Genomic DNA, 12,730 nt, shown 5'->3' with positions numbered 1-12,730 from the left:
CAGGAACCCTGCAGCAGCTCCCCGCCGACCTCCTCCACCCTGAGGTGCCCCTCTTCAGGCCAGGCCCCCCCCCCCCCCCGCAGCAGCTCCCCACTGCCCCCTCCCTCCCCTCTGCCCAGGGAGCCACGTGCGGCAGCTCCCCACCCCAGCTTACCTCTGCTCCGCCTCCTTCCCGAGCACGCCGCCGCTTCTCCCGCCTCTCAGGCTTGTGGCGCCAATCAGCTGTTTGGCGCGCAAGCCTGGGAGGGAGAGAAGCAGAGCAGGGCGGTGCTCAGGGGAGGAGGCGGAGCAGAGGTGAGCTGGGGCGGGGAGCAGCTCCCCTGTGCGCTGCCCCCTGTTACTTGCTGCAGGCGGCCCTCCCCACGTCCCCCTGCCCCAGCTCACCTCCGCTCCACCGCCACCCCCAACCACTTGGCACCCTAGGCGACCGCCTAGTTCTCCTAGTGATTGCACTGGCCCTGGGCTTAGGTTGTTTTACTGGTTTACTCTCTACATTCTAACACTGAGTTCTCCTACTTACAGAGAATAGTGCTGACCAAATATAAAACTTGTATTCAGGTACATTTGCTTCCAAAGTCTGCCCAAAATTCTGTTTAGTGCATTCATATTTTAGTTTAATACTTTGCCAACCACATCTTGCCGCATTAAATATCTCCGGGGGGGGGGGATATGCATACATATTTTTATTCCCTCTTTTACTCTCTTTAAAGCAAATAAAAGAATAATTTGATAAATATGTTTTGTACTTTAAAGTTTCAGCCACTCCGCTTCTATGCAGGTTAATACTATTCCTTATATTAAATTAAGACTGGACAGTGTAATCTTTTCGGCACAAGGTGCAAACACAGTGAAACAAAATTTAACTAGTCTAAGAAGCAATGAATGTCTAACTCATCCTACAGAAGAATTTTCAGAGCTGCATTACATGCCAGCATTCTACAGGGAGATCAAAAGGCTATAAAGGCATATTGACTAAGCATCTCCCTTCCCTCTGGATGTGCTTTGTGGCATACCAAATGCCAACACAGAGTTTGGCAAGCACATGTTCTGGTCATGGCACTACTTGGTCCTGAAGCAGACATGTTAAAATCACTGAAAGCAATGAATCACTGCAGCTGTTAGACCTAAGGTGTAAAATGAGATTAGTGAGTAAATACGTTTCTCCTAGTAGGGCAAGATAAATCGGCACTAAGTACATTGGGATTTTATCGGCTTTTTTACCCCAATGATGCTAACTCAACTATAGCAACAACAAGTGATATACTACATTCAACAGACTTTGGTGAGGCCATAAAACCAGTGATACCACCAATGATCCAACATGAAGATAAAAACTTTCAGCATAGCTAGCTACATAGTTGTATAATTTATTTTGGCAAGCGTATGAGTGCTCACGATTCTCAGTGAAAATATATGATTTACAAATATAACTTCTAGAGATCTTAGAGCTTCAGAATCCCAAACATAACATTTTTCTGATACATGGATTATAGGTACTACTTTATGCGTGGATGCAAGTTAAAACAGATGTTTTGGCAGGCAATTTTTAAAAAACGAGTTCTTGTCTGTGTACGTCTAATACCCCCAAACACAGGGCAATCTTGCTGTCAAAATTAGACAGACAGACTTAAGCCATTTTATCATAAGACTTATCAGGAAGTGTTCCTCATACAACCTGTCCTTGGGAAATTGAAATTTCTCTTTTCCATTGGTTATCCTGTGTATGACCATATTATTTAATGGTAAAAATCCTGACATAGTTTCTGTAGGCTGGGATTGGTACAAGTTTGAAATACGATACCCTTGAAAACAACTAACATCAAGTAGAAAAACAGTCAAGAAATTATCTGCAAGAAAGAAAAGTTATTGGAAAACCACAAACAAAGCTGGTCACAGATGCAAACATTTGCTTAGTTGAGCAAGGTCAAATGGAGGTAGGATGGAATTTCTCTCTTACTTCATGCCAATGAGATATGAATTACAAATTCCACTAGAACAGCCATTTCAGCATCGGTTTATCTATGGGTTTCACAACCATAAGATAAAAAAAGAATCTTTATATCCTTAAACTTCACATAAAAGGAAAGGGAGATCATGGGAAAAGTTGATTAAGGTGAAAAATAAAGACACCCTCAGGATACGTCCTACAAGTAGCATTCCTTAGGTTAAAAAAAAAAAAAAAGACTAAGAATAAGGGACTTGTATATCAGGAGTACCAGAAAAGTCCTATGCATTGATATTCAAGCTACTAGAAAAAATGGGGTTTAGAACATTAAAAAAAAAATCATATGCAGTTTTATAGGTCTATTGATTCCCTCTGCACATCTCAAGGTAGTAACATGGTTACTTTGTAGTTAATTCAATACTACAACAAAGATCTCTCAGGACTCTGGATTTAACAAAAAGCCTTCCTGTATTTTTGAATGAAAACTTAAAGATCGTCTAAAGCTTTAAACTAACTGGGATAAATGGTATGCAAGTACATGTGCTAAACAACTAGGCATTATACTTATGCAATAATCCCATTTTTCTTCCAAAGTACATGTCAATAAATCTTTCCCACTGCACTATAAATTCCAAGGTCATGGATAGAGGTGTTTATTAGTATAATTACAATGTAGCAATAATACCATTGAGCCTTCAGTTCCAGTTTTTTATTTTTTTAAGATCCTAGAAGCAGAAGATTAAGCAAGCATCCAATGTGATTTTTGTACTTTTTAAAAAAAGACTATAAAACACTAATTGTTTTCATGTCATCTATTTGTTAAAGTGTTATTCTTTCAAATTCTGTTTTTATTTAATCTTTATATTCAAAGTCAACATATTTATTTATTTAACAGTAGAGTGCAGTGAACAAAAACGCCCAAGCATTCTGTGAAGTAGATAAGTAATATCACCCTATTTTAACGATGATAAAATCAGAATGCTTTATATGCATGTGCCAATCATTAACTGATGTAATAAGAAGTGCAATAGAGTTCTGACCTTTTACTCAGCTACTCAGAGCTAAAATTGCAGCCTAAACTATTGACTCTCATGCAGCTGTTCTTTGCAAACATGCCCCAGCCTTCCTAGGCACTTTCATGGAATACCTCTCTTCGTAGCCAGCCTTCTTTCGGGTTCAATCCTTCAAGGTGCTGAGAGTTCAACCCCAATCCACCAAAGGATTTAAGCACATTTATGGATGTGAGTAGTAAGATTATGCGTATGCTTGAAGTTAAGTGTGTACGTGAAGTACTTTGCTGGATGGGGCCAGAATGCTCAGCACTATGCACAATTGAGCTCTTAATCCGTTACTTCTTGCCCCCCACCTTTTTTTTCTTCCTTTTTTGACAGAAACCCCTATTCTTAGTTGAGGCAGTATAATATAATTAACAGTTGTTTTTACAGATGCTGAATAGAGTTACTATATACTGTATAACTACAATTCTTGAAAAGACAAACGTTATTGTTTGTATGTGTTTGTAATTTTCTAAAACATTAGTAACAATGAATATTTTATGGACAGCCTATAACAGTTCAAAGATGAAAGTTGAAACTTACATTTAAATTACATTTTTTAATTGACTCACATTCATGTTTTGAGAGACACTGTGTTGATACCGCTACAATGGCAAACAAAGATGAAGAGGTGGAATGCAATCTACTTCCTATCACAAATATTCAAGGAGGAAGGTGTGTGGCCCCACAGAACCGTGTAAAATGTATGGATATCCCTGCCACATGGAAGGGAGGTCATCTGCCTCTGTGGCAGCAGCCCTCTCTTCCTGTGGATCCCACAGAGGGTGTTCTATGATGCAGGGACGTGGATGGGCTGAGGCAGAAGGGCAAGACTAGGGGGTGGGTCTTTGGCTCACATAAGCTTTCGAAGCAAGACCATCTAGAAAATAGTCTGTTGTCGAGACTGGATGAGGGGGAAAGAGGAGGATCAGTGGAGGTACCACGTGCTTTTTCTATAATTTACCTGCCTTATTTTACTGGTGAACAAAGGTAATGATAATAATGAAGAATTTAAATACAGGACAGAGTGTCTAACATGTGGCTCATTATGGCATGGGGGAAAAAAAATCCATGACTTTCCCTACTGAGAATAGGACAGGTGGCAACCTAATTTAAAATCTATTCTTAGCTACTTTATAAATTATTTAGGTGCTGAAAACATACAATATATAGAAACTTTTAAACAACTAAAACATTTAACTAATTAATGAATTATGAATTTTACTCTCCAACCAATTCAGAAGGGAACACACTCTCTCTTTAACATGCTAAATTTGATTAATACAGTTTCCTGTTAAGTTGTACACTAATGAATAATCAGCTACATTACATTCTTTAATGAACAGCTTTTAACTGCCCCTTCTTGCTGATGTGACATACAAGTTACTGGGAATCAACTGCATCCCAGAGAACATCCTAATGCTTGACTGTCACTCCAGTAACAAAGCTCATGGGAAGTGATTAAAAAACAAAAACTCAAAAAATTAATTTTCTGTTTTTATAGTGAGTGTATCCTTAGTGATTCTCTTTGAGGAGGCTGTCGTATACAAAGTCTCCCATTGAATATGATGGGTGACTTTTTTTTTCCCCTCTGTAAAAGTTAAAACACTATCATCTACAGAAACTGCCTTTGCCATGTATCAAAACGACTTGGCATTCTCAAAGTCCGTGCAACAATGCAAATAACATAAAACAAATAATTAAAATAATTTTCTAATTAAAACATTTACACTATTAGTACAAAACAACAAAACCATCCAACCTAAGCAACAAAGGTTCACTGTAAGGTGTGTACCACTAAAGGACTCCAGCAGCAGAGAGCCTGACAGGGAACGGGTACAATTCCAATGGCACAAGGTACCTGCAATTTCCTCTCCAGCAGATGTAAATTCAGCTCTATATGTTTCAATTTAGTTAAAGAACACTACACTTTTTAAAAGGAGGGTATAGTTATGGCTATCTAAAAAACCGAACGGCTCATCTCAACTCCGATCTAGAAGGGACTGCTACAGTAAATACATTCTCAAAACTCCAGGACTGAACTCTGCTCTCGCACAGCTATAAATCAAGAGTAACTTCACTGAACTCAACAGAGCCACTCAGTGTTAATGACAGTGTAAATGAGATCAGAATCTAGCCCCAAAAGTTATTCCCCTTCAAATATTGTTTAATGCTTTTGGACCAGGTCAGTAATAAGTTACAGGACACAACATGGCATACTCAGAACAAAAGATGTATGCAAGATATTGCCCTGTTCATTATCAATTTACAAGGAATCCTTTCATAAATTACTGTGTAGTAAAATTCTTTAATTATATTTTATAGTATTAACATGCATCTCTAAAATGAATTGGATATATATATATAGTGCCTGTAGGTAGGTAAAATGAGGATTTTACTGTTTGGAATGAACACATGGTTTTAGCATAAGTAAAATTCTTTACTTTGTGCTTTGGATACCTGGTTAGCAAGCACAAAAGCTCTTTCTTTTCTTACACAGACAGTTGGGATCAGAGCTAGTAACTTACCTAATCTTACACCACTTGTTTCATTAGAATTGTTGCTTAGTCCTATCTGACCTTGAAATGTAATTGGCTACCATGTGTGTCTCAGTGGTAAATGCCATTAAGAAGATAAAAATATATGGGATTAAAATCTAAATTGATAAGGCTAAGAAATTAAGCAACACCTCTTTAATAAACCTACTTTATGAAAGTAGGTGAAAGCTGAGATATCTCCTTACTGATTACTACTGAAGTGTGTATAAATTTCAAACCAGGGAATCAAATTTCAAATTGCTGAACAATTTCTTCGTTTTATTCTTTTTGTTAAAAAATTATGACAAATTGATATTTTAAGGTAATCATGTTTTTTAAAAAGATTTCAATGTGTACTATTTTAGCTTCAGTTGTTAAAATTTCATCAAGATCATTCCTTTGTCAAATTCAGTTAAAAATTCATCTTAAAACGTAAAAAGAAAAGGAGGACTTGTGGCACCTTAACAAATTTATTTGAGCATAAGCTTTCGTGAGCTACAGCTCACTTTTTATACAATGTGCTACTCTCTAATTTTGTACATGCTTTTGTGTTGGGTTCATTTATAAATGATTTAGAGTGTGTGACGGGACATGATTCTTCAGTTATATATCTTTAATGAAAAGAATGATCTTGCAGCTCACAAAAAAGGCATTGTCTGAATCTAAACAGCTGAAGAAGAGACTACCTGCTAGTTAAAATATGTGGGACACAAGTGCAAATTATTTTTCTGCCTTTGACATTAATCCTGAATAGATGTAGGATTCAGGCAACTAGCAAAAAAAACTTGTGATAAACAAAATAGTTATATAATTTTTAAAAATCTGAAAAGTAACATGAGTTCTTAATACAAAATATTTCTATCACTTGTTACCGCAATAGTCCTGTATCATCCTGCATGAAAAATTCTTACTCCCCAAATCCAAGAAATATTTAAATTTGCAGTTATTATTTGGATTGTTTTATTGACTTTCAGAACAATAATCTGAAGAGGAGTGAAAGCAATAGGAAAGAAAAGAGCAAGGGGTAGAGTAGAGGATGATTTGTAAATAAAATATAATATTTTATAGATTCAAACAAAGCCAGAGGTTAAGAAAAGACTGGTGAACATTAACATGTATGCTACCCCACTACTTTGTTGATTTTTAAAAAATTCTCTTCCTTCAGTGGTTCTAAAATAATCTCAGTAGCCAAAACTAAAAAGGACTAAATAGTCAAGGCTGGGCACCTAGTTGGCCGTATTCCCTTCAAAAAAGTTATCAATGGATGAGTTTTGAGCGCTGTAGTTGTCCTTGGGCCAAAGAAACCAAAGAAAATATCAACACTGTCAGATTTGAGGATGTTGTCCATTCTATTTTCTGCATAGTTTCTCAAAAGACAAGTGAACTATTAATACAAATGTGAAATGTGGCATGCAATCTTTCAAATATCTATTTCCTCCACATTCTTGGATTTCACCCTATCATGAGAGGGTAAAATCTCAGCCTGTTCCAGTGGATTACATTTATGCAATCTAGCCAGAATAAACCATAATATCCCAATAGCCAACAACTGTTGGAGGTGTAAACCGCAAAATTATGACAATAAGGTATACTACAGTGGAAAGGGCTATATGACTTTTTGTTCAATAAAAAAAACAAGCTCGAAAATAAGAAGTGGTATCCTCCAACTAATATAATACATTATTCTAAAGGAAAGGTTCATCTTCATTTCTGAAGACTAGAAAACAAAATTCTCCATTGTAGTGAACAAACAGATCTTAGAAAGAGACATTTTAATTGCTTTCTTACTATAAAAAGCTAGGGAGTTATCTATTAAGTTTGGTTACATGTAGGAGTATATAAAGGCAACTTGCAACTAATTCTGATGAAGACTTCAAATTATAATAGTTACTATCTCCTACTGTGAACTACTACTTCTCTTTTGGCCCCTTCCCTAGCATCCACCATTCTAAAGAAAACCCCACATTCTTGACCTCATACCTCTCCCTAACTACCATCTCCATTCCCCTCTTTCACCTCTAAGCTCTTGACTAGGCCATTTAGAACTGCTGCTTTAAATTACATTATCTATTTATATTTGGTCCAATTTTTTTAAAGCCTTTATAAAGCCCAAGAGCAACAGAAGGGTTTTCATAGAGAATATAAATATATAAAAAATCCAGTGAAAACAGTATAAAACATACCCCTGCTGTGTTTGAAACAAAAATACTGCAGCACTAAAAATCTGAAAGTGAAGGTGACTAAACAGAAGAGAGAATACACTTCACTAATTTTCATTGTCTAGACCAAGTGCAGACCAAGTAAATAGTATCAAACAAATTGGAATTTTCAATGGCCACTTTTCAACTGAAATTTTCAATTTCTCCTTTAATAATCTAATGTGTTTTTAGTAACGTAGAAGTAAAGAAATTTGTTTACAATATGATATTTAAAGTGCCTTTAACTTATTTTCTTCTAACTCACTTCAGGCTATAATCCAATAAATCCTCTTCACTTTCCACTCCACTCCACTGACTTCTTTCTGACCAAAAGCTTATGCCCTCTGTTCCATCTTCATCCTCCTTGACCCCTTTAATACTCTGATATTGTTGATTACTCTCTCGTTGGTGCCCTGTATTCTATTGGTTTTTGTAGCCTATATTCTTGGTTTTCTTCCAACCTCTTGACTTCTCTTCTTTCACAGTTCATCTTCTTCCCCGCTCTGTTGGATTCTCACAATTCTCTGTTGTTGGCCCCCTCCTTTTCACCTTATCACTGATCAATTTCATGGTTAATCACACACTCATTATGCCAATGACTCTCAAATCTATATCTTAATACCTTACCCATCTTCTTTTATCAGTTTTAAAAACCTAACCATCTCTGCAAAATATCCTGGCTAGTCTGCTGTCAGCTCAAGATTAACATATCCAACACTGAGCTCTGTTATCCTTTCCCATTTCATCACTCAGTTACAAGTGACACCCCTATTTTCCCTACCACTCACATTTGCAACATTGTGCCACTTCGTTCTCCACAATGTATTGAAGAACCAACCCTTTCTTTCTGACCTTAAGGTACAATAGTTGTCCATGATCTGCTACCTTTTGGCTTATCCAAAATGTAATTGCAAAAATTATAGATTATGACACTTCTCTAAATACCTCTACTGGCTCTTACTAGTTCACATCAAGTTTAAGCGTCACACCCTTACCTTAAAATACCTGTTCAGCTCCATTCTAGCCTACATACAATATATGGAAGTGGTAAATTCTCCGTCACATTTAAATCAAGAATGGATCCCATTCTAAAAAATATGATCTAGTTTGACCACAAGCTATTGGGCTTGATGCGGGAATTATTTGGAGAAAGGTTATGGTTTGTGATATGCAGGTGATCAGATTAGATCATCAAAATGGTCTTTTCTGGCTTTAATCTATTAATTATTCTGATTTCTGATCATATTCCTTTCCACTCCTTCATTTTGACAAAATTGTAGTCTTGACGTTCACTGCATTTCCTTTCCTCCTTGTTATCCCTTATGAAAGGGACAGCTTCTAAATCCTAATCCTAACAACATATAAATAGTGATATTTTCCAGTGCACGTATGCCACTCCCAATATTAAAAATGGACGCTACACCTTACAAGACCTCATCGTAAAAGGTAATAAGTATCTCCTGATCACCCTCAACTCTCATTGGACAGAGAAATCCTTATTCCTGCAAACAGTCCAATTTACTTCCATGGGATTATTCTGAGAGTACTTGTGAGGGCTGCCAATGTGGGCCCATGCACTTGAGAGGGAAACAACTTCTGTTCTCTATTTAGAAGCAATATTGTCCTACCTTTACAGCTTCACTTAGGGTTTGGTTTTTGTCCGCTTCTTCACTTGAGTGTAATTCCAGTTTATAATTTAACTCCTGTAACTGCTGTGACTGCTCATTCAAAAGCATTTGTGCTTCCTGCTCTCGATGTAATGCATTATTCAGTTCTTCACATGCACTTTCAAACCTCTCATGGGTGATCAATTTCTGATAAAGGAAATAAATTGTGTTCTATCATGGAATAACTCCAATGTTTATACACTTCACTTTTAGAATTCCACTTGCTAAGACACAACTTTCTAATGCAAAAAGTTTTTAAATACTCAATATCTGCCCAATGAGACCTTTTTTTCCTAAAGTGAAGATCATTGCAAAACATTAATGTTAAATTACTTTATTTGTTGTATTTTCTCAAGGAAATCTGTAGTGTATTTACAAAGTATACTGAAAATTTTTTCTTGATTCCAAAACAGATCCAAGAGGACATATCTCAATTGTTAAAAAAAAAAAAAAGTCGTGTTTACTAAAGTAGGGAATTTGCAGGTGAGTATTTCTGCTTTTCAGTACACAGCCTGTTGAACCCTTACAAATTCCTGTGTGGACCTGCTTCTCACAGAGCGCTCCAGAAGACAAAGAAAGGAAGTGTCTCCTGAGGGATAGCACTTGACTGACAATCTAAAAAGTGACAATGTAATCTGACAATTTAAGAAAGCGTAAGGGAAAAAAGCTTGTTAAAAATAAAACTGAAGACATGAGATACCCTTGTTCAGCTGTCCTACCTGCTGGAGACAGTAACCACAATGGACAGACCCTTGATGTGGGAAAATTAAGTTAGCAGATCAAAGTGTCCTGTATCTCCACTGTTTGATGCAGCACGACTAACACACAACAGGGAACTTTTAGTTCACGACAGCAGGGTCCACACGGCCCAGTTAAGCACACCAACATGTCGTGCACTAAGAAATCATACCCCTCTGGTGCACATGGTTGTTAGGTGTCGATGAGTCCTCAGAAAATAAATCCATCACAATTTGTGGAAGCTACTACACATCCCAAAAAGAGGATGTTTCTACACACACCAGAGAAGCTGCAGAGCACTCGTATGACTGTTCAGTCCCTTTTCCTGGGTGAAGATTGACTTGATCTGAACGCTCCCTACAGAAATGAGCTCAGCATTTTGTTAGGGGAGGCAGTGAAGATGCCCAGTGCATCTCCAACCTCCTAGAGGAGAATGAATTACTCCCTGACAGCTCTGGAGGGTCTGTCACACGGATACAATGGAGAACAGCTTCTGATCTGCAATGAGGACGCATCAGTCTGAAAAAAACCTCCACTCCCTGCACAGTCAAGAGACAATGGAGGATACAGCCCTTGAAGTAATTCCATTGATCCGGTGCAAGAGAGTTTGGGTTTTTTTAAAAAGATAGGGGGACCTGTTTTTAGTCCCTTCCTTTCATCTCTATCAACTGTAGCTGTACAGTGACCAACGCAGCCTTACGGCTGTAGTAAATCCAATGGCTCCAGGAAGAAGCACAGAGAGAGGGTTTGCCAAATACAGGCTGCTGGGGATGTGTTTAAAATCATCTGCATAAATCCACAAGAGAAACTATTTTCAAGATTGCACTTATTGACACAAACTAGCTTCAGGACTTGACCCATAACAAAAGATACAGTAAAGAGGTGCGTCAGAATATGGAGCAAGGGTAAAACAGAGCTTAAAATATTGTGTTTATGCTGTGCAATATTGTCATGAATGTACTTATTAAATATGCCTGACTGCCCTATTTGAGGGAACATATATAAGTCCTTTATGGTGTGTAAATCAGAAAAGAACATTTTCAGCATATGAAAGAAAAACTGGGTCTGTCAAAGAGCAAAAGTGTAATTCACCCACAATATCTCATTCTGCAAAATAAAGAGAAACTCCTATGGAAAAGAGTCACCTTTTAATACATCTGGCTTGCAGCTTGGTGACATTCACGGGGCAAGTTTTCTGGAAAATTCTGTTAATAATTGGATTTATACTTATTTTTCTAAAGAACACAAATCAAAAACATGTAGAAGGAGGCTTTCCTTTAAGCCAGTCTTTTCTAAATTAAATATACTTACAGATTGCTTAAATGCATTTAATTGCTCTTGCAGGCTCTGGGCTTTGTCAGCCTCTTTTTTCATCTCATTCAAATTCCGTTTGAATTCTGAGAGTTCTAAGCGTAGTGAACGGCGTTCCACTTCTGCTGTATGCAGCCTTTGTGTAAATTCAAATATTTGCGTCTGCAAGGATGCTATGCTTTTCTGTTAGTAAACGGAAACAATTTTATGTGCTATAAAATGTGCTATTTTAGCAATAAATCAATAGCATTTAATACCCAAGCAAATTAAATGAAGTTTTCATTCTGCACACATCCACCAACGCACACAAAGAGCACCTTTTCACCTGCTGTTGTGGGTCATTGAAAAATTCCTAAATAAATGCATAGAGTAGATATTTGGAGAGAAGAAGTTTAACTGAGTTTTTGCAAAAACAACATGTATTTTGCATTACCAAAGTACACTGGAAGAAGAGAAGGTGAAAAAAAAAATTGAACAAAATCATTAATCTTAACTTCAAAAGGGGTTACAGGATGTTCTTATGAAGAAACTTAAATTTTGACAGAATTTAGAAGAGAAAAATTATTTCAAGCTTAATACAACCAAATCTCTTGCCTTGCAATTCTTTAATACCATATTAAAAGACGTAACTGATTCAGGGCCCAATCTTTTCAGGTGTAAACTAACTTGTATACAAAATTAAATGGTGATTAAATTAAAAGTCAGCTGTGAAGCACAACCTGAAAATGAAATTAGCATCATAACTATTTTGAAAGCTCTACTATAATTATTCTGTAGAATTTTATATATATATAAATTAGCAAGAAATATACGTACTGTAATGGGTATTCTATCACCTAGTCCAGATTTTAGTGCCTGTGCATTTATTTTATGAAGTCCACGAGCCAGTCTGTGAACCAAGGAGTCCTTCTCTGCATATGTGATGGTCCTGCTGCAATCCACTGCTATAGTCTCCATTAATACATTAAGTTTGTCCATGAGTTTTGAAAAAGAATTCCTGGCGGCACTTATGAGGAAGTGTCCACAAAGCCAGGAATTTGGATCTTAAAGAAAAAAAAGAAATACAGATTTAAAAAGTAGGTTCTTTCTTATTCTCATTTTACAAAAACGGACATATGTCTGAATAAGATTGTTGGGAATGTTGCCATTGAACTAAGAGAGGAAGACTGAACTCACTGGGCTTGATCCTGAAGTCCTTACTCAGCCAATGCTCCTATTCCAATCAAAAGGAGCCCTCCCCAAGTAGAGAATTTGGGCCAAATTCTACCTTCAGCTAGAA

The 12,730-nt window shown here is 37.1% G+C and overlaps 1 protein-coding gene across 2 annotated transcripts in view; it reads right to left on the bottom strand.

Annotated features, from left to right (window-relative positions):
- The window catches only part of CCDC171 (coiled-coil domain containing 171), a 235,035-nt gene that overhangs the window by 92,858 nt on the left and 129,447 nt on the right, over positions 1 to 12,730 (bottom strand). For both annotated transcript variants that reach the window (XM_073345441.1, XM_073345440.1), the window contains 3 exons: positions 12,268 to 12,494; positions 11,452 to 11,634; positions 9,364 to 9,549 (listed from right to left, as the gene is read on the bottom strand). In XM_073345441.1, the coding sequence (XP_073201542.1) occupies positions 9,364 to 9,549; positions 11,452 to 11,634; positions 12,268 to 12,494 (596 nt within the window). The remainder of the gene's footprint in view (positions 1 to 9,363; positions 9,550 to 11,451; positions 11,635 to 12,267; positions 12,495 to 12,730) is intronic.

Source organism: Lepidochelys kempii, chromosome 5, assembly GCF_965140265.1.
Source record: "Lepidochelys kempii isolate rLepKem1 chromosome 5, rLepKem1.hap2, whole genome shotgun sequence".
In the NCBI taxonomy this organism is placed as follows: Eukaryota; Metazoa; Chordata; order Testudines; family Cheloniidae; genus Lepidochelys; species Lepidochelys kempii.
Note: the sequence above shows the minus strand (reverse complement) of the source record. Positions and strands in the feature narration are given on the sequence as shown.